General features: G+C 47.8%; 1 protein-coding gene across 5 annotated transcripts in view; it reads right to left on the bottom strand.

Moving 5' to 3' along the window:
- Positions 1-18781, bottom strand: part of MGLL (monoglyceride lipase) — a 162283-nt gene that overhangs the window by 109160 nt on the left and 34342 nt on the right. For 2 of the 5 annotated variants that reach the window (XM_019430943.2, XM_019430941.2), the window contains exon 2: positions 8891-9035. In XM_019430943.2, the coding sequence (XP_019286488.2) occupies positions 8891-9035 (145 nt within the window). Of the gene's footprint in view, positions 1-8890; positions 9036-9515; positions 9658-10330; positions 10543-18781 lie in introns of those variants that run through there. The other 3 variants (XM_019430942.2, XM_019430938.2, XM_019430939.2) reach the window with 3 other exon arrangements.

The raw sequence follows: 18781 nt of genomic DNA, 5'->3' as shown, positions 1-18781 counted from the left end.
TACAAGCACCCTAGGGAAAGGTGCTGGTGTCCCCTATTTTAAAGATGCAGAGACTGGTCAAGTAGCGAATCTATGGCCCCATGCCTTGTCTGAGTGGACCCAGTCTGTTCCCCGCAGAGTCTGGCTCCATGGCCTACACTGTTCTCCCTACACTGGGATGCTTTGTGTCCCAGACAAACCAGTCTTCCCTGAAATATGTCCCTTCAGGGATCAACTGACCAAAATGTCTAAAGGCAGCAATTTCCCAGCCAGGGGTCTTTCGTCTCTAATCCAGTGGTCTGCAAGTGGCCTGGGGAAACTGCCTGCCCTGACAAGGTGAGACTAACCAGAGGCTTCCTGAGACCAAAGATGGCGGTTTCTAATTGTCTTCAAGCTCTTTCTCCTTCTGTCCTTCCCCCTCCCACCCCCCTCTGTATTCGGGGGCCCCATACCTCCTCTCCCACGTGCTTCTCTTATTCTCCTAGAGGCTGTCTGTTCTTTTCCCCCTCTTAGAATTCATCCCCCTTCTGCCACCCCATCTCGTGGATCCTCTAAGTGAGTCTCTTGCCACCTTTCTGAAGTCCATTACTCAGAGTCCTGGGGCATTGCCTAGGTGCCCACATGCTTCTAACCACAGAAAACAGAGCCCCCAAAGTGTAGATGTCATCAAACAGCTTCTGGCAGCGAGGAGGGAGGTGGCCAGTTAAGACCTCTCCAAGCCCAGCCCCAAACTTCCCATCTGTTGAAATCCCCACCGTGAAGGGCTGCCTTGTGGTTTCAACCCAGAAGGAGAAGGTATGGGGTCAACAACTCCTGAGACATGGCGTGGCACAGAGGCGAGAGCGTGGTCAGGAGCTAGCCCCCGGGCCCACGCCAGCCCCCTAGGTGACTTCATGTTTACTCTCTGAGCCTCAGTCTTCCCATTGACAAAATGATAAGGCTGGCACTGAGCCCTGGGGGCAGGGACCACCCCCATTTCGAGAGTCTGATGGAGTCTGTGATACGTCTTCCTTTCCAGAAAAGTGCATATACTTAACGTAGCCATGATGTCAAAAGGCCCACAGACTCTAACCCCCTAAAACCTTCTGCCACCTACTCAGGGGAAGTCCCCAGGGTTAGGGAGAGCTGGAGAACTCTAAGGACCTTAATACTCAAGTCTGACTTCCTCTACCAGAAGAAAGACACTGTGCCAGTGACTGGTTCACGCCCCTTTCTTCCCTGGGAGCAATTCATTCACTCATTAACACACATTTATTAAGCTCCTGCTGAAGGCAGGCCACTATTCTAAGCACCAGGGACATGATGACAGGCCATTCCACTAACACTTGCTCTCTGGGGAGAACAATGCAAGGGGACAGAGGCATGAGTGCCCTACAGGTAGCACAGGTGTGATTTCACAAAGTGACCCATTTCCATCCTGATCTCTATTAATCCTGCCCCATATTTCTGGTTTGGGAAACGTGTTCAAGGAAAAGGAAGGTCTAATTCCCCTCAATCCTAACATCAACTGAAGATGTATTTTTTCAAACCTTCTTTCTTTCCTTCTGTTCTTCCCCCTTCTCCTCTCCCCTCCTCCCTGCTCCCTCCCACCCTCCCTCCTCCTTTTCCTTCCAGAATGTTGATGGAGCTGTGAGCCCAGGAGAAACAGCTCCTTTACACCTTTTTGAGGAAGGTGAGGCATGGTTTCTCACCACTGCACACAGGAGGATTTGCTGGGCGGCCAAGAGAGGAAATGAATGGTCAGCAGGTGCAGGAGAAGCATGTTGGGAGCTGGTGATGAACGTGAAAGGGGGGGGGGCAGCTCCAAGTGGAGTGACACAGCTCACAGCTCTTGTTGTGACCTCCTAGCTACACACAGCCCCCGGCTGTGTGTGTCTCTGACACAGAGAGAACAATGTCACTCCCAGTCCGTCAGTGATCACCGTCAGCATCCCTACCCCCACCCGCTATGAACAAGGCTGTGTGAAAGGAAAGGAACGTCCTACCAACAAGAACCTCGGATGACCCTCAAATATGGGACAAGGGTTGCCCTGTAATCTCAGCTGTAAAAATTTGCACCACAGAAGACCATTTCCTCCATTTACACAATCACTGATGGTCGGGTTTGCACTCAAAAACAAAGTGCATCTGGGATTAACATCTAAACCTAGAAGGTGCCAATATATAGACGATGGTGGACAATGGGGGCTATTCAGGAAGCAGTTTATTTGGCTATTTTTTTCTTAGACTCCACTGCAAAACAAAGCCAGATTTGTATCTGCAGAACATTCTTATAGCAACTGGAAGAAATTATCCCTTGACGAAGCTGTTGGAAAAATCAACTGCAAGAATAGCAGCCGGCCTTTCCCCTGGTCATCAAAAGATCTTTGCTATCCAAAGAGTCTTTAAAAAAAAAAAAGCGCCCAGAAAAGATCCCTATGTAAAAATAAGGCAGTTTCCTATGCTATAACAAAGGCAGAAGCATCAGAAGGAGAAACAACAGTTTCATACAAGAGAAAAAAACTTTTAGAAATTTTTTAAATAGGCAAAAAAAAAAAAAATTGAACTGCTACTGAAAAGTCGATCGATCTGATCAAAAATAGTGTTGTTGCTCTAAATGCAGAGTAATATCCGCTTTCCAGGAGCTTAGGTGTAAATTTCATAAAACAACACATTAAATTAAAGGTGCTTCATTTTCGAGTCCTCATTGCAAAGTGCCAGTGTAAGACATGATTCCTCTCTCACCTTCATGAAAATGAACTTGTCCCTGTCATTAATATTTTACTGGTAATTTGGTTGGCTTGTCCATGCTCTCTCTCCTTCATTTATCCCACTGATTTATTCCAGGGGTGCTCCAATGAGGTGTCCCACAGGGTAGGTGGCCCCACCTGTCCTCACTGTCAGAGAGTAGAGCAGGTATCTTGAGAGCAGAGGTAATAAAGGTGTTTGCTGGGAAGGAGAACCCCCATATACCCTATGTGCCTGTCCCTTGGGGAGACACCTGGGAGCCATCCTTCCCCCACCTCTCCTGCCATCATCACCAGGAGCAGGCAACTTTAGTCTTTCCACTGCTATCACATGCTGTCACTACTCTGCGGGATCTCAGCCCTCCTCACCTGTCCCCTGGATTGTGGCAAACACCTCCAACCACCATTTGTCCATGTTACAAGTCTGCCTACAGCACTTGCTGGCTTAAAACTACTGGGCTCCCCCCCGCCCCGAAGGTTCAAGTTTGAGCCTGTAGCTCAACCTGCAGCACCACACCCCCCCATCCATCTCACCCCCCAGGGAATGGCCTCATTCTACCTCTCTAGCTTCATTTAGGTTCCTGCCACTGTCCACCTGGTGCCTTCTGCCCCAGTAATACCACTGCTGGTATTCTCATGCAGCCCATGCATTCCTGCCCCAGCCCCCTCCCCTGGCATGCCCTTCCTGCATGTGGAGTGCTGTTCGAGGGCATGGGTAAAAAGGGAAGTAGGAGCTGAAACCTAGCCCATGTTCTGCCTCCCAAGCCACACACCTGAGGGGCTATGTCTTCATGGATGGACTCCCTTCTTAATTTGCACAAAGGCTCTGTATGGCTTAGCAGGGGTCCTATCTCTATGGGCTTGCCACATCGCATCATAATTATCCACATGTTCATCCACCCCCACCCCTTCATCAAACAAAGCAGTCTCTCCCCACGCTGGTGCCCAACACAATGCCTGGAACATGTGGATGTCAAAAACCGTTGACGTCACTGGTTGGTTGAATGGGAGCGAGACTGTGGCCGAACAAAAAGAGCAGGGAGATAAACCCTCAGAGCCTGTCTTGCTACAGAGGCTCGGAAGAGCCCAAGAGCTAACCCAGAGCCTTACAGCCAGGGGGAATGTTCAAGGGGCTGGGCGGGGGGATGCCTGCCTGTTCTCACACCCACAAAGACCAACAGAATAGAGTTCAAAATGGCTCCTCTTAGGGACAAAGAAGGGATGTGATTTGGTTCACTCTGAGGATGTAGCAACCACAGGCAAGTGATGCGGCAACACCTCGTCACCCAGGGGGCAGGAGTTCAGAGAGGTCATGAGGGCTGCAGGAGTCAGCAGGGAACGTACAGAAATACCCAAAGATGTAAGCGGAACTCGTGGAATGTTGCTTAGAGCACTGAACCAATGCCATAGGCTAGGGGGCGTGGAGGAAGGCACTAAATAAGTGACTTCCAACCTGATTAGGAAACCAAAGGGTGAGGGGAACATAGAAAAAGCCAGTCTGACCTATGAGAAGAAAATTCCAGAAGACAGTAGGGGGTCAAAATTATGTCCAGCCAGACGATAGAGACGCTGCGTCTCCATGGGCTGGATCCAGTTGGCTAGGAGGAGCCCTTAGCTTCTGGAACCACTGGTACCACACCCAAAGGGCTGGTGGCTGACATGAGGAGGACATCATGAGGACATTCCCAGCTCCAGGGAATCACCTCTTTTCCAGGTAAATTTGCATAGTTGGGAGGAAGTGTCCTAAGGTGGCATTGCCCAAAAATGCAGCTACAGGGTTTTGAGGCTTCGAGGACACAGGGATCAGTGTGACCCAGGGCAGAGGTAGGGGGTATCAGCTGAGCCCCACTTTGGGGAATAAGGAATAAGGAAAGGAGCAGCCAGAGCTAGGACTTTGGCTTATTGCTTCTAGATCCACTGACAATGGCCAAGACTGAGAACTTGGGGAGGTTCCCACTCCCAGCCCTGACCCCCATGTCACCCAGAGGAAAGTCCTAAAAACCACACCAACTGCAGACTGCCTTGGAGAAAGCTCAGACTGCTGGAACCAGGAGGGGAGAGGAGTGGCATCCATGTGAGGGTGTGGCCGCCTGGTTACTGGAGGGAAAAGCCAGGTTACTGAACCTGAAGTCGGAGGCAAGAAAGGGAGAAAACACAGAGCCAGCAAGGTCTGTGGAAGGAACTCCAGGGCTTATGTTCTGGAACGTCTCCGAAAATGTAGGGAAATTTGGAACAAAATGCTAAATGAAACTTTCAAAAATGAGTCATTTGTGAATTGCAGCGGTTCTCCAGGCAGGGTGTTGGCATCAGGACTCTGCAAGCAGAGGGACCGGGGACAGCCGCACTTTGAAACAGCTCCCTCAATCTCCCAGCTGTTATCCCAACAGCAGCTACAGAAAGGAAAGCCTGTAAGCCCTTTGAGGGTGAGGGGTGGCCCAGAGACCAAGTGCACAGGAGGGAAGTAGCAGCTTTAGAGAAAGAAGAAGGGCACCGAGGGGTATATTACACACACACACACACACACACACACACACACACTTCATGGTGGCCCTGCTGATCACCAGACCAACATGCTCTGGCCCATGTTTAGAATGAACTGTCTGGTGGGGACCTCGGCTGCACAACCACACAATTGTAGGGGGGCTCCCCGGCCTTCCTTGTCATACAGAATCAAAGGAAGGCTTCACGTCCTCAGACTGAGTATGGTTTCTGACCACCCAGCCTCTCCCCAGCCGGCCGGCCATTCGCCACGTGGGACAGGAACACCTTCACTGTTCCGAGCATGTCTAACTAACATTCAGAAGTGAATTTAAAATCATCTTTTATTGGACTAAGGAGGACCACCTGGTGGACTGAATTCAAAGGCGCTATAGTCTCTGTCTTTCTGTCGACATGATTGCTGGAAATTTGCTGAAGGACCAGTACTTTAAAAGTCCAAGATACTGAATCTGGATCAAGCAGCCACTCCCCCAGGGCATCGCAAGATTTCTAGTTTCAGAATGGAGACATATCTTTCACTGATTTCCCACTTTCAGTAATTGTGAGCCAACAATCAGGGAGAATTCATTATTCTATTACTCTTTACCGTAGGGTGAAGTGGTCTTCAACCCTGATGGAAAATGTCAGAATTTATCAGGAAGATGCTACTTACAGAGGTGAAAGTCTGCCTTCCACAGTGGTGCATTAAGAGGAGCAACTGACCTGGGAGCCAGAGGAATCTGAACTGAATCCAGCTACCCTACCTGGGTCATCCTGGGCCTGTTCCCCCATGTGTAAAATAGGAAATGGTAATGATAACATTGGCCTCACAGGCTGATGTCAAGTTAAGATGAGATCATGTAGGTAGAGAGCCTAATCCAGACCCCAGAACATATCTGATACTCAATTAATAGGAGATACTCAATGAACATAAGATAATTCTGCTATACCTTAAGTCTAACATTTGTTACACTGTAAACACCACTAGCTGAACATGAATTTGCCTTGACACTGCCAAATGTAGGCTTAAAAATCTTGGGTGCAAAACAATTAAAGATGGAGTCTTTGGCGTGCTGTACTAAAAACAGTGTTGTGTTTGGACACACACATCGTAATGACACTCCCAAGAAATGCCTTCTTCTCTCTCAGGGTCCAGCGTGAGAAGCTGGCATGTATAAGGACATAAGTTGATTCCATAAGCAGGTTTGGCCGGTTTCTCAGCTATGGCTGACACCTGTGACCCAGTGTCACTCTGAGCCACCTGCAGAGCTGGTCTCGGGACAGAAAGTTTCAGGCGCTCTGAGGCAGGCCTAAGGAGCTGGAGGCAACTTGTTGACCAAAAAAACAACCCAAAGCAGTGCGGCTAATAGAGGTGCACATAGACCCCGCTCTGAAAGACGCCACCCAGGGTGGCTTCTGAGGTCTCCAGGTCCTCTGGGAGGGAGATTATTTTTTAAATGGAGCAGAGTGGAAAAACAGAGGGAAAGGTGATAGTTGTCTGGGTTTTCCCCACAGACGGTGGAGTAGAGAAGGCCTGGAGCTGAACTGGGAATGGGACTTTAGGACACTCCCTGGAAGGGACGGACTGGAGTCAGGGGTGACCTGAGGTCCCCTCTCCCTTCCTAAAAGCAACAGGCAATGGTGTTGAAACTCAACAGCAGAGACGTTCCAGAGCATGCAAGAAGGCAGGCCCACACAGTGGCTGGTATCTGCCCAAGCAGCTGGTCTCAGTTATTCAGACATGGACACGCTTCCATTCCAGTTGGCATAAACCTCTGCCCTGAGGCCACCCCCCTGCTCACCACCACTCCGGTTGCCATGATTCCTCCTCCAGGAACCCCTCACCCTATTTGATATACAGAGATGCAGGCACAGGGTTAACTTCTGTTGCAGGAGGCCTCCAGGACTTTCTGATGGGTCAGGGCTGGTTGTGAAATCACCTAAACATTACCTCTGACATTGGCCCCAACTCCAAAAGGGTATTTATTGACCTGAATCATCTCCAGGGGGTAGAGGCAGAGTAGGTAGGCCGGTGGCCTTCCCATCACAGTTCTCTTCCAAATCCCAGGGCCCAACTGCCTCAACCACCCACCCCGCCTTCTTATTGCCATCGGCGGCCACCACAGTGCAGACACTGATTTCCCAGAGACAGCTCAGTTTAAGCTACTGGGGGCTTGCCACATCTAAGTGGAGCAAAAGCAGTGGAACCTAGAGACCTCCCCACAAGGCGACGTCAGCGTGGAGACTGTGAAAACCACTCACAGCCAAGGAAGGGCAGCCGGTTGGCCATTCCCAACCCACTCACCCACCGCCCTGCGCCGCCCCCTTTGGAGACCAAAGGTCCTCTTTATTTCGTTGACCTCCAACTAGGACAGCCTCCCCACTCAACCGAGGAAAGCCCCCAAAGTCTAGGACTTGGACAATAAAAATGCCTACTTTCAATTCTTTGTTCTCTTTTTGTATATCGATCAAATAATGCCCCATATACCACACAGTTCTCAGAAGTTAAACCAAGAACACGCAACTGTACAGCCAAATAAGTCAGAGTGGAGAGTAAGTCAGAATGGAGAATTAATGACGATGCTTGACAACTCTCTCTCTCTTTCTCTCTCTCCTCTCTCTCTCCTCACCCCCTTCCTCCCTCCCTCCTTCCCTCTCTTCTCCTCTGTCTCCATCTGACACATATGCAGAGACACACGCTCTCTTCTGGAGGATATCTTTAAGAAAGATATTGCCAGAACTGGTAGGAACTATTAACAGCCCATTACGATAGGCAGTTTGTACAGCTGCCCTGAAGCTATGATTTTAAACCGGGTCTTTAAAAGTCCACATCTCTGTGTTTTTAACGTGCAGCTACCTGGATTATATACACCTTGTTGAAAAACAGGAGAAATGCTATAGCTGTGCTAGGGTTGGGTGATTACTGAGACACAAAGAGAGCTATAATCTACATCACACCGTGTACCCTGGGAGACAAGAGGCCTGGGAGACAGGTAAAACATCCATGGAACAGGAGACGCTCACTCGTCACTAGGCCAAATGGTTACCACCAATAATTCCTTTCCCCGAATAACATAAACAAGCAGGGCTTTCCCTGTTTCGTACAAGAGAAGGGGAGCAGCAGGCGACCAGCTGTCTTATGGTGTATCGTCCCAACGCCTTTTCTAACAGCAAGACAAATCCTTGATGGAAAATGTACAAAGTAATTGAGCTGGCAAGAAATCAGAAGGAAATACCCAGACCCCTTTCTCCCTAGTTATACACGTAGGACACCTCTGAAGCTCATAATCAAACAGGAAGACAGAACAAAGGTTACTATATATACAGTTTTGATGTTCTTATCTGCTTAGGTGGCTTTCTGGAGTTGTCGGCGTTGATTTCAAAGGAATGCCCTTGCAACAGGAAATCAAGTCCAGTACAAAAAATAAAGTCATGTGGAATTTTTGAAAACTGCCATACGGTAGAATCCGTATCCTGGTTGTTATAATGAAAATAGAACTCCTGCTTCTTAATTTAAAAAAAAAAAATGGTAAAGTCTAAATCTCATCTTTGTAGGCACTGCTGTGCCTGACGTTACAACATATGTGAAGTAGGTCATGAAGAAAGCAGTCCCGAAGGGTATGCTACAGGAAGAAGGGCAGAGGCCAGCGTGAAAGGAGCCAAGTGCTCTGGAGCAGCACTCGGCAGGGGGGGAGGGGGGGACTTACTTGGGTGTGCCCGTAGGTTTCCAGTACCTGCAGAAGAGGTACTGTCCATCGGCATTGACCAGGTGAGGCAGGTCCTGGTATGGAACGCTCTGTGGGGTCTGCCTGGGAGAACTTTCCTCCGGCATTCTGAAAGGATCTCCAAGTCCTTGAAAGAAAAGAAGACATATTCCGAAGTCAGAAATACAGCAAAAACACACAGAGATGGGGAGCAAAGCCTTGTTCGGTGTCAGAAACATTTTTAAGCAGTTTAAAAGGACCCCCTCCATTTCAAAGACTTAAAAAAAAAAACAAAAAACATATTTCTTGCAGTCTCTCCAAGACTGAAAAATCCCATTTGTTCTTAAGAAAATGCTCACTTTATTTTTTAAGTGCCTCATTACAGCTTTTTTCCCCCCTTCCCATCTGTGTTTATTTTAAATCATTTCAGGAAACTTCATCTTAAAGACTATTTTAGCTGTAATCAAGTGGAAATTATACTCAGCTCTGTGGGTATAAAGACGCAGCTGCAAGAAGACCCATCTATCTTAAAATCCCCAAGGAAGTTTCAAAGGGGCACGATAATGAGGTGGATGATACTCCAATTAATGCCTCCTGTGTCTGAAATTCCAAAGATTCCATGACAAACCTGTTTCCATCATGTCCTGGCTTTTGCATTCCACAACCACGACAGCATGGAGAATCAGAGCCAGGCAAATAAGGGCTGTTCCCTCATCTCGGCGGTCACAGGGCGGCATTCAAGCAGTTCCCCAGCCCCTGTCCCCCACCCCGCGCCCTGCCTGCCCCCAGAGCCAGTCTTGAGGGCTTTCGGGGTGCTGAGCCCGGGAGCCTGCTTCCAGCTCGCACTGGAAGCTCTCCGGGGCTCCCCCTCCGTCCCCAGGGGCGGGGAACAGGCGCGCGCGACGCCCCACTACTAGTTCAGGTCATCACTTTTCCTACACAAATCCATGGAGGGGTTCGGAGAGGAGAGGGGCTCGCGAGCCCGGCACCCCCTGCCCCGGAAACTGGGAAACCAGCTCCGCGCACACCGAGGCACCTCGCACACGCACAAATGCGGGTCCCCGAGGCAAAGTCACCCCCGAGGCTCCCGACAAACTTTGCTTCCTGCCTGTCTCCGACAGCGCAGGGAACGGAGCCCGGCAGCTGTCACTGGAAAAGCCACGGGAAAAACCGGGAGACTTCGCCGGGCGTGTGCACGGGGCCGGAGGGGACCGGGAAAATGGAGTTGACGGGGACAAGTTGGTTTGGGGGCTGGTGCGAGGGAGCAGGGGAGGGCGCGCGCACACACGCGCACACACAGACACGCGCGCACACACTCGTGCACAGACGCGCGCGCACCAGGGGCGCGGGAGCCCACGCCGAGCATGCCGGGGACCCCCGAGGCTGCTCCCCACCGGTGGGGACTGCACTCGCAGGCTGGGGCGGGGGCCGGGAGGCAGTTACCGGGGCCACGAGCGCCGCTGTCGCGTTCCCCGAGCGCCGCGGGTCCTCGTCTGCGGCGGGCCAGAGCCGGGCCGAGCTGCGCGCCGCCGGCTCCGCGGCGACAGGGCGCGGCGTCTGCGCTGCCACTTTATCCCCGGGCCCGCTCGGCGGCGGGGGCGGCCCGAGGTGGGTGGGGACGCGCGGGACCGGCGGGCGGTGCGGGGAGGCGGCGCCCGGGGCCCACGTGTGCCCGGCCCGCGGGGAGGAGCGGGGGCGCAGCCCGCGGACCCGGCCACGCGCTCCTCCCCTCCCAGCCTCGGGGGAGGCCGCGCCCCAGGGTGGCCGCCCGGGGGCCGTCACGAGGCCTGGAACCCAGCCGGGCTCTCCCGAGCGTCAGCGCGGGAGGGATCGCCACACCCACGCGCAACACACCTCGCGCACACAGACCCGCATAGGGACACACACGGACACCACACAATCTGCAAATGCACACGGACCGCATGCATGCACAGACCCACACACAGATAGTACACGTGCAGACACAGGGACACATGCAGATACATGTAGACACTACATGTGCACAAGGACACACGCCACACATGCAGGCATGCACATAGACTTCCCCACAAATACACACGCATGGACACGTACAGACACACAAAAAATATACCACACACATACAGATACTCGGTACACAAAGGCAGACACATGACATCCACAGAGACACAAACTCACATAGACACACACAGAAAGAAACAGACACACACACGCAGAGACACTCGTAGACATCAAGTATACACACATGACATGCACATATGGGCAGACACTCATATACAGACACATTCACACCCGCACAGAGATGCACATGATCAGACACCCACATAAAAAGTGGGTTGGGGGTGCACAAACCCCCAGGAGGTAGGGTAAAGGCAGACTAGTGTAGGCCTTATCCCTCTACCCCCATACCCAGCAACTGTCCCTACGTTCTAGGAGACCGGCCCCCAAACGAAATCTGGGGTGGATCTACACAGGCCAGGGGAAGGTCTGAACACTATCCAGTACAACTAGCAATGTAGATCGTGGGGGTGCAGGAACCAGTGTTGGATTTAGGGTCCAGACCACCTGCAGCAGCTCCTCCATTTGTCCTGTGAGCCTTAATCTCCTCACCTATAGCCTGGGTGCAACCATACCTGTGTCCCCAAGGAGTGTGACCAAGGTCCCCAGCTCACACTGACTTCAGCTGGCCTTTTCACCTTTTCTTCTTTCATAAATAACTTTATCCCATTGCAATGTTGAAAAGAACTGCTGTATTCCAGAAGCTGGTGTCTCAATGTCACATTGTCTGTGTGCAGGAGGCCCAGGCTGCTTAGAGCCTGTGATCTAACTTAAGAAATAAAACAATAGCCTTTGAGAAGCTATGGGCTGTAAGTGCTGCCAAGCTCAGCCAGCCCTCTGGCCTCAAGCAGTTCACCAACCAGGCCTGGGACAGAGAAGGGTAGCTAAATGCAGCTTTACAATATCCATGCGAGGCAGCAATCTTGGGGCAGGGAGCTGGGGGCTGGCTTTCAAGCTGGCCATGCTAAATACACTGTATTTACTTGGATGGTAATTTGTTCAAGGTGGGGGCGGGGCGGCAGCTGGGGATCTAATGGATGCTATGGGTGGGGGGGGGGGGCCCAAAGCGCACCTTGTACACAGCTGTGGTTTCAGTGTTTTCCAGCTCCAATATTCCAACATTTTAAATAGACAGTGTGAAAGGCTTGAGGACAGATTTTGCTGAAGTTGTCAGCAGAGCCTCTGTAGAAATGGTGGTAGAGAATTGGAAGCTCTGCATCCTTGGTTACCGACATAGATGAGAGCATGGTGTGTGGTCAGCAGGTTGGGAAACCATGAGTTAAGACATTGAGACTGTGCTGTTCTGTATCTGGCTTTTTTTTTTTAAATTAAACTTTTTATTTTGAGATACAGGTAGATCTGCATGCAGTTGTTAACAAATTATCCAGAGAAATGCTGTGTACCCTTTACCCAGTTTCCCCCAATCTTGCGAAACTGTAGGATGATATCACAACCAGGATATTGACATTGATACAGTCTAGATGCAGAACATTCCATCACCACAAAGATCCCTTGTGTTGCCCTTCTGTAGCCACATCTACTTCCTTCCCACCCCCATTCCCTTCATAACCCCTGCCAAGCACTAATTAGTTCTCCATTTATAAAATTTTCTCATTTCAAGAATGTTCTATAAAGTCACACAGTATATGACCTTTGAGGATTCACCTTTTCATTCAGCATCTCCAGGTGGTGTGTGTAGCATTCTGTGGTGTGGACGTATCACACAGTTTGTTGAGGGACTTCTGGGTCATTACCAGCTTGGGGCTATCACAAATAAAAATGCTTTTGGCACTCCTGTAGAACTTTTTGTATGAGCATGAGTCCTCATTTCTCTGGGATAAATTCCCAGAAGGGCAATTGCTGGGCTATAAGGAAATTACATGTTGTTTAAGAGCCTGCCCAAAAGTGTTCTAGAGTGGCGATACCATTTCACATTCCTGATGTGAGAGGTCTAGGTTCTCAGCGACCTTGTCAGCATCTAGTGTTGTCAATATATGTATTTTTATTTTAGCCTTTTCCTCCTCACCATCTTTTCTCCTCTCCCTTTGGGACTCAGATGATATAGTATTAGATCTTTCGTTATAGTCCTATAGGTCTCTGAGGCTCTCTTCAGTTGTTTTCCAGTCTGTGTTCCCTCTGTTGTCCAGACTGGGTAATTTCCAGTGCCCTGTCTTCCAGTTCACTGCTTCTTTCTTCTTCTCCATTCTGCCTCTGAACCCATCCTCTGAGCTTTTTTACCCCAGTATTAAACTTTTCAGTTCTACAATTTCCATTTGGAAATTCTAATGAAGATTAGATCTTCTCTTCCTAGGCTGAGAATCTCTAGTTTTCATTAGTTCCAGCCATGTTTGTACTTGCTCCTTGAAGCATTTTTATCATGGCTGCTTTAAAATCTCTGTTCTTTCAGTTGGCATCTATTGATTGTCTTTTTTCGTTCAATTTCAGATCTCTCTGGTTCTTGGTGAGATATGTGATTTTCTACAGAAGCCAGATGATCTTGTATTATGTTGTGAGACTCTGGATATTATTTAAAGCTTCTGTCTTAGCTGATCCTCTCTGACACTGCTGTGGGCCAGGGGACAGGCAGGTGGCCATGTGGCCTCATTACTCCCAGGTGGAGCTAAACACACAGGTTGCCCACTCAGTCTTGGTGGGTGTGGGTGTGGGCCACTTTTTTCTTCTGTGTTGTCTGACTAGTGCAGAAAGGCCAACGTCTGAAACTTTTATGGCTTATTAGTTTTCTCTCTCTTGGTCCTTGGGCTGGAAAGGGCAGGCTTGGGTTAAGTATCATTTGGTCTGTGCCCTTGGCATTTTTGGGTTGCTGGCTTCTCTAGCTGCAAGACTGGAATATCTGAGGCAAAACAAAAACTCAGGAGCTTGCCACCATGTCATTCCTTGGCTCCTGAGGTCTCTAGTTGGTCTGCCTATTTTCTCCCCTTTCAGAGCCTCTTTCAGTTCAGTTTACATATGATGTCCAGGGTTTTTAGTGGGATTTACCTGGAGGAATAGGAAAAAACACACCTCCTGTGCCATTGCAGATGCAGATGTCCTGTATCTGGCTATATATTTCAGCAATTCCTACCAACCCACGCGCCCAGAAAGACCTCAGAACCCAGTCTTTCTAGACTGGACCACTCTAGAGACAGTCGCCTCCCAGAAAAGTGCCAGTTGGCAGGATATGCCCCTACTGCCTGGGATGAAAAAGCAGGCCAGCAATTCAAGTAAAAGCAGCATCTTTCTGCTCCCACTAGTGTCTTGTGTGGCCTTCCAGAGATGCTCTGAGGTTTGAGCTGAGTGGAACATGCTGGAAATATCTGTGGGGAGGAAGGCAGTAAGAGCAAACTAGGAGACGTTACGAAAGCCAGGAGTGTCTCTTATTAGAAATGTTGGTATGTGTGAATTAACTTCTACTGCTTTTTTGCAATCCTAGGAATGTGGGTGGTGGTATATTTCAACTACAAATCACTCCTGGATGGAGAGAAGTGGAGCTTGGGAGTGGAGATGGTAATTAGAGTGAATAACGAAAGATGTAAGACTTTGTACAAACTTAAAGGAAAATGAACTTGAGCAAAAATACGTAAACTCTGAAATATGCTCCACGGACTAGCTGTGTGACTTCTGGTGACTGACTTTGCCTCGCTGAGACTGCCTCCCCACCTGAAACAGGGTGATACGAATACCCACTCCGGGCCTCGGCCACAGTCAGTTCAGATCGTGTCTGTGCCGCACTCAGCACGGGGCCTGGTGGGCAGCCAGCTTGCGCTAAATCAAGAGTGGCAGTGTGTGGCCCAAGAAAAAGTACTTTTTCATCTGAACAAAAATTTTAATGTGAATTTTTAAAATTGGTAATGTCACACGCAAATCCAGATTTCTAGCTTCTCTTGAAGAGCAGAGAGATACGGGCACAAGGGGCCAGAGTGTTGGATGTGTTGAGCATGAGGTGCCTGTAGGGGAGGCTGGATTTGTAGGTCTAGAAGTGAAGACAAAGGTCAGGCCAGAGATGTGGGAGTTGGCCCAGAAACGATCCCTGCATCTATGGAATACAGTACACTCACCTCCGGAGAATTAGCAGGTGAAGGTATGACTTGGCATCCCACGCACTGCATTTAGTCTGTGGGAGTTTGAGCTTGGCCAATGCTGAGCTTTCAAAATATTTGAATTAGTGGCCAGCTTTTAAAAACCAGGACATTTCACATGATAGTGCTTGTCCCTGGGTTTCCTCTGAAAGGCAAAAAGCCTGTCAACACGGGGCCACATTTGTGCCTGGCAGTGGTCAGCAGCGTGGTTGGATGGAAGCTGTCCTCTTTGGGTGACACATGCATCTGCCCATCTGCCAGCCCTACTGCTGAGCCCACCTAAAGAAAAGCTAACCCTCCAAATTCATTCTATGAGGCCAGCATTACCGTGCAACTAAAACTAGATAAAGACATTACAAAAAAGAGAACTATAGGCCAATAACTCTGATGAACATAGATGTAAAACTCCTCAACAGAATATTAGCAAACTGAATCCAACAATACATGAAAAAAAAAATCATTCACCACGATCTGGGATTTATTCCTGGGATGTAACGGTGGTTCAATATTCACAAATCAATCAATGTGATACACCACATTAATAAAAGAAAGAATTGAAAACCATATGATGACTTTAATCAATACAGAAAAAGCATTTGACAAAGCACAACATACATTCATGATAAAAACCTTTGACAAATAGGTTTAGAGGGAACATACCTCAACATAATAGAGGCCATACATACATGAAAAACCCACAACTAACATCATACTCCATTATGAAAAACTGAGAGCTTTCCCTCTAAGGTCAGGAAGAAGACAGGGATGTCTACTCTCACCACTTTTATTCAACATAGTACTGGAAGTCCTAGCCACAGCAATGAGACAAGAAAAAGGAATAAAAGCATCGAAATTGGCAAGGAAGAAGTAAAACTTTCACTATTTGCAGATGACATGACACTATGTATAAAAAAAAACCTAAAAACTTTGTCCAAAAACTATTAGAATTTAAGGTCATGAGATACAAAATCAATGCCCAGAAATCCTTTGCTTTTCTATACACTAATAATGAAGCAACAGAAAGAGAACTTAAGAAAGCAATCCCATTTACAATTTTACCCCAAATAATAAAATACCTAGGAACAAACTTAACTATAAAGATGAAAGACCTGTGTCTGAAAAGTATAAAACATTAACAAAAGAAATTGAAGATGACACAGAGAAATGGAAAGATATCCCATGCTCATGGATTGGAAGAACAAATATCATTAAAATGTGTATACTACTCAAAGCAATCTACAGATTTAATGCAATCCCTATCAACATATCAACAGCATTTTTCATGAAACTAGAACAAATAATCCTAAAATTTGCATGGAATCACAAAAGACCCCAAAGAGCCAAAACAATCTTGAAAAAGAGAAAGCTGGAGGCCTCACAATTCCAGATTTCAAGTTACACTACAAAGCTGTAGTAATCAAGACAGTATGGTATTGTCACAACAGTAGACACATATATCAATAGAACAGGATAGAGAGCTCAGAAACAAACCACACAACTAACATCATACTCAGTTATGAAAAGATGAGAGCTTTCCCTCTAGGGTCAGGAATAAGACAGGGATGCCCACTCTCCCCTCTTTTATTCAATATAGCTCAGAAACAAACCTACAATTTTATGGTCAATTAATCTTCAAAAAAGAAGGCAAGAATATGCAGTGAGGAACAGACAGGCTCTTCCACAAATGGTGTTGGGAAAGCCAGGCAGCTACATGCAAAAGAATGAAACAGTACCACTTTCTTACATCATATACAAAAGTAAAGTCAAAATGGATTTAAATACCTAAATGTGAGACCTGAAACCATAAAAATCCTTGAAGAGAGCACAAGTAGTAATTTCTCTGACATCAGCCATACCAACATTTTTCCAGATAGGTCTCCCGAGGCAAGGGAAATAAAAGTAAAAATAAACTATTGGGGCTACATCACAATAAAAAGCTTCTGCACAGTGCAGGAAATAATTAACAAAACTAAAAGACAACCTACGGAATGGGAGAAGATATCTGCAAATGACATAACTGATAAAGGGTTAGTAGCCAATATATAAGGAACTTACACAACTCGACAGCCCCCAAAGCAAATAATCTGATTAAAATGGGCAAAAGACATGAACAGACATTTCTCCAAAGAGGACATCCAGGTGGCCAACAGATACATGAGAAGATGCTCAATATCACTCACCATCAGGGAAATGCAAATCAAAATGACAATGAGATATCACCTCATATCTGTCAGAGTGGCTAAAATCAAAAGCACAAAGAAACAGCAAGTGCTGGCAAGGATGTAGAGAAAAAGGAACTTTTGTGCATTATTGGTGGAAATTCAAACCAGGGCAATCACTGTGGAAAACACTATGGAGGCCTGAATGGTTCAGTTAGTTGAGCTTCGGACTCTCGATTTTGGCTCAGGTCATGGTCCCTGGGTCCCATGGTCATGGGATTGAGCCCTGTCTTGGGCTTGTGCTGAGTGCATAGCCTATTAAGATTCTCTCTCTTTCTCTCTCTTCCTCTGCCCACCCCCTCCGCTCTCTCTAAAAATGATTTTTTAAAAAAGTTAAAAATAGATCCTGTAATCATACTACTGGATGTTTACCCGAAGAATACAAAAACACTAATTCAGAAGAATACACTCACCCCTATGTTTATAGCAGCATTATTTACAATAGCCAAGATATGGAAGCAGCCCAAGTATCCATCAACTGATGAATGGATAAAGAAGATGTGATATACACATATGATATACATATATATTACTCAGCCATGAAAAAGAATGAAATCTTGCCATTTGCAATGGCATGGATGGAGCTAGAGAGTATAATGCTAAGTGAAGTAAGTCAGTCAGAAAAAGACAAATACCCATACAATTTCACTCATATGTAGAATTTAAGAAACAAAACAAAAGAGGAAAGGGGAGAAAGAGAGAGAGGCAAACCAAGAAACAGACTCTTAACTACAGAGAAGAAAGTGATGGTTACCAGAGGGAAGAGGGGTCAGGAGATGGGTTAAACAGGTGATGGGGATTAAGGAGGGCACTTGTGAGGAGCACTGGGTGATGTATGAAAGTGTTGAATCACTATATGGTACACTTGACTTGAAACTAATATAATACTGTAGGTTAACTATCTTGGAATTAAAATTCTTAATTTAAAAAAAATTTTTTAATGTTTATTGATTTTTGAGAGAGAGAGAGCGAGCATGAGCAGGGGAGGGGCAGAGAGAGAGGGAGGCACAGAATCTGAAGCAGGCTCCAGGTTCTGAGTTGTCAGCATACAGCCCGATGCAGGGCTTGAACCCAAGAACCGCAAGATCATGACCTGAGCCAAAGTCAGATGGTTAACCGACTAAGTCCCCCACCCATGGTTTACATTCTTTATGCCTCTGTAAAAGGAGGATCATTAAGAATCCTATTGAGGAGGGCACTTGTTGGGGTGAGCACTGGGTGTTGTATGGAAACCAATCTGACAATAAATTTCATATTAAAAAAAAGAATCCTATCTAGCTCATGCAACTGCCTGGGATAGGACAGGTTAATTGCTTAGCATGAATGTCTGGCACAGGAGGGCAGGGTGCCACTTAGTGTCACCATTATTAAGTTAAGGGAACATATGCATGTTTGAAAAGTTCTGATGAGGGGCGCCTGGGTGGCTCAGTCAGTTAAGCGTCGGACTTCGGCTCAGGTCACAATCTCGTGATTTGTGAGTTCGAGCCCTGCGTCGGGCTCTGTGCTGACAGCTGGAGCCTGGAGCCTGCTTCAGATTCTGTGTCTCCCTCTCCCTCTGCCCC

Source organism: Panthera pardus, unplaced genomic scaffold (genome assembly GCF_024362965.1).
Source record: "Panthera pardus isolate Hobbes unplaced genomic scaffold, ASM2436296v1 HiC_scaffold_8, whole genome shotgun sequence".
Taxonomy (NCBI): Eukaryota; Metazoa; Chordata; class Mammalia; order Carnivora; family Felidae; genus Panthera; species Panthera pardus.
This window is presented reverse-complemented; position numbering and strand designations above follow the sequence as displayed.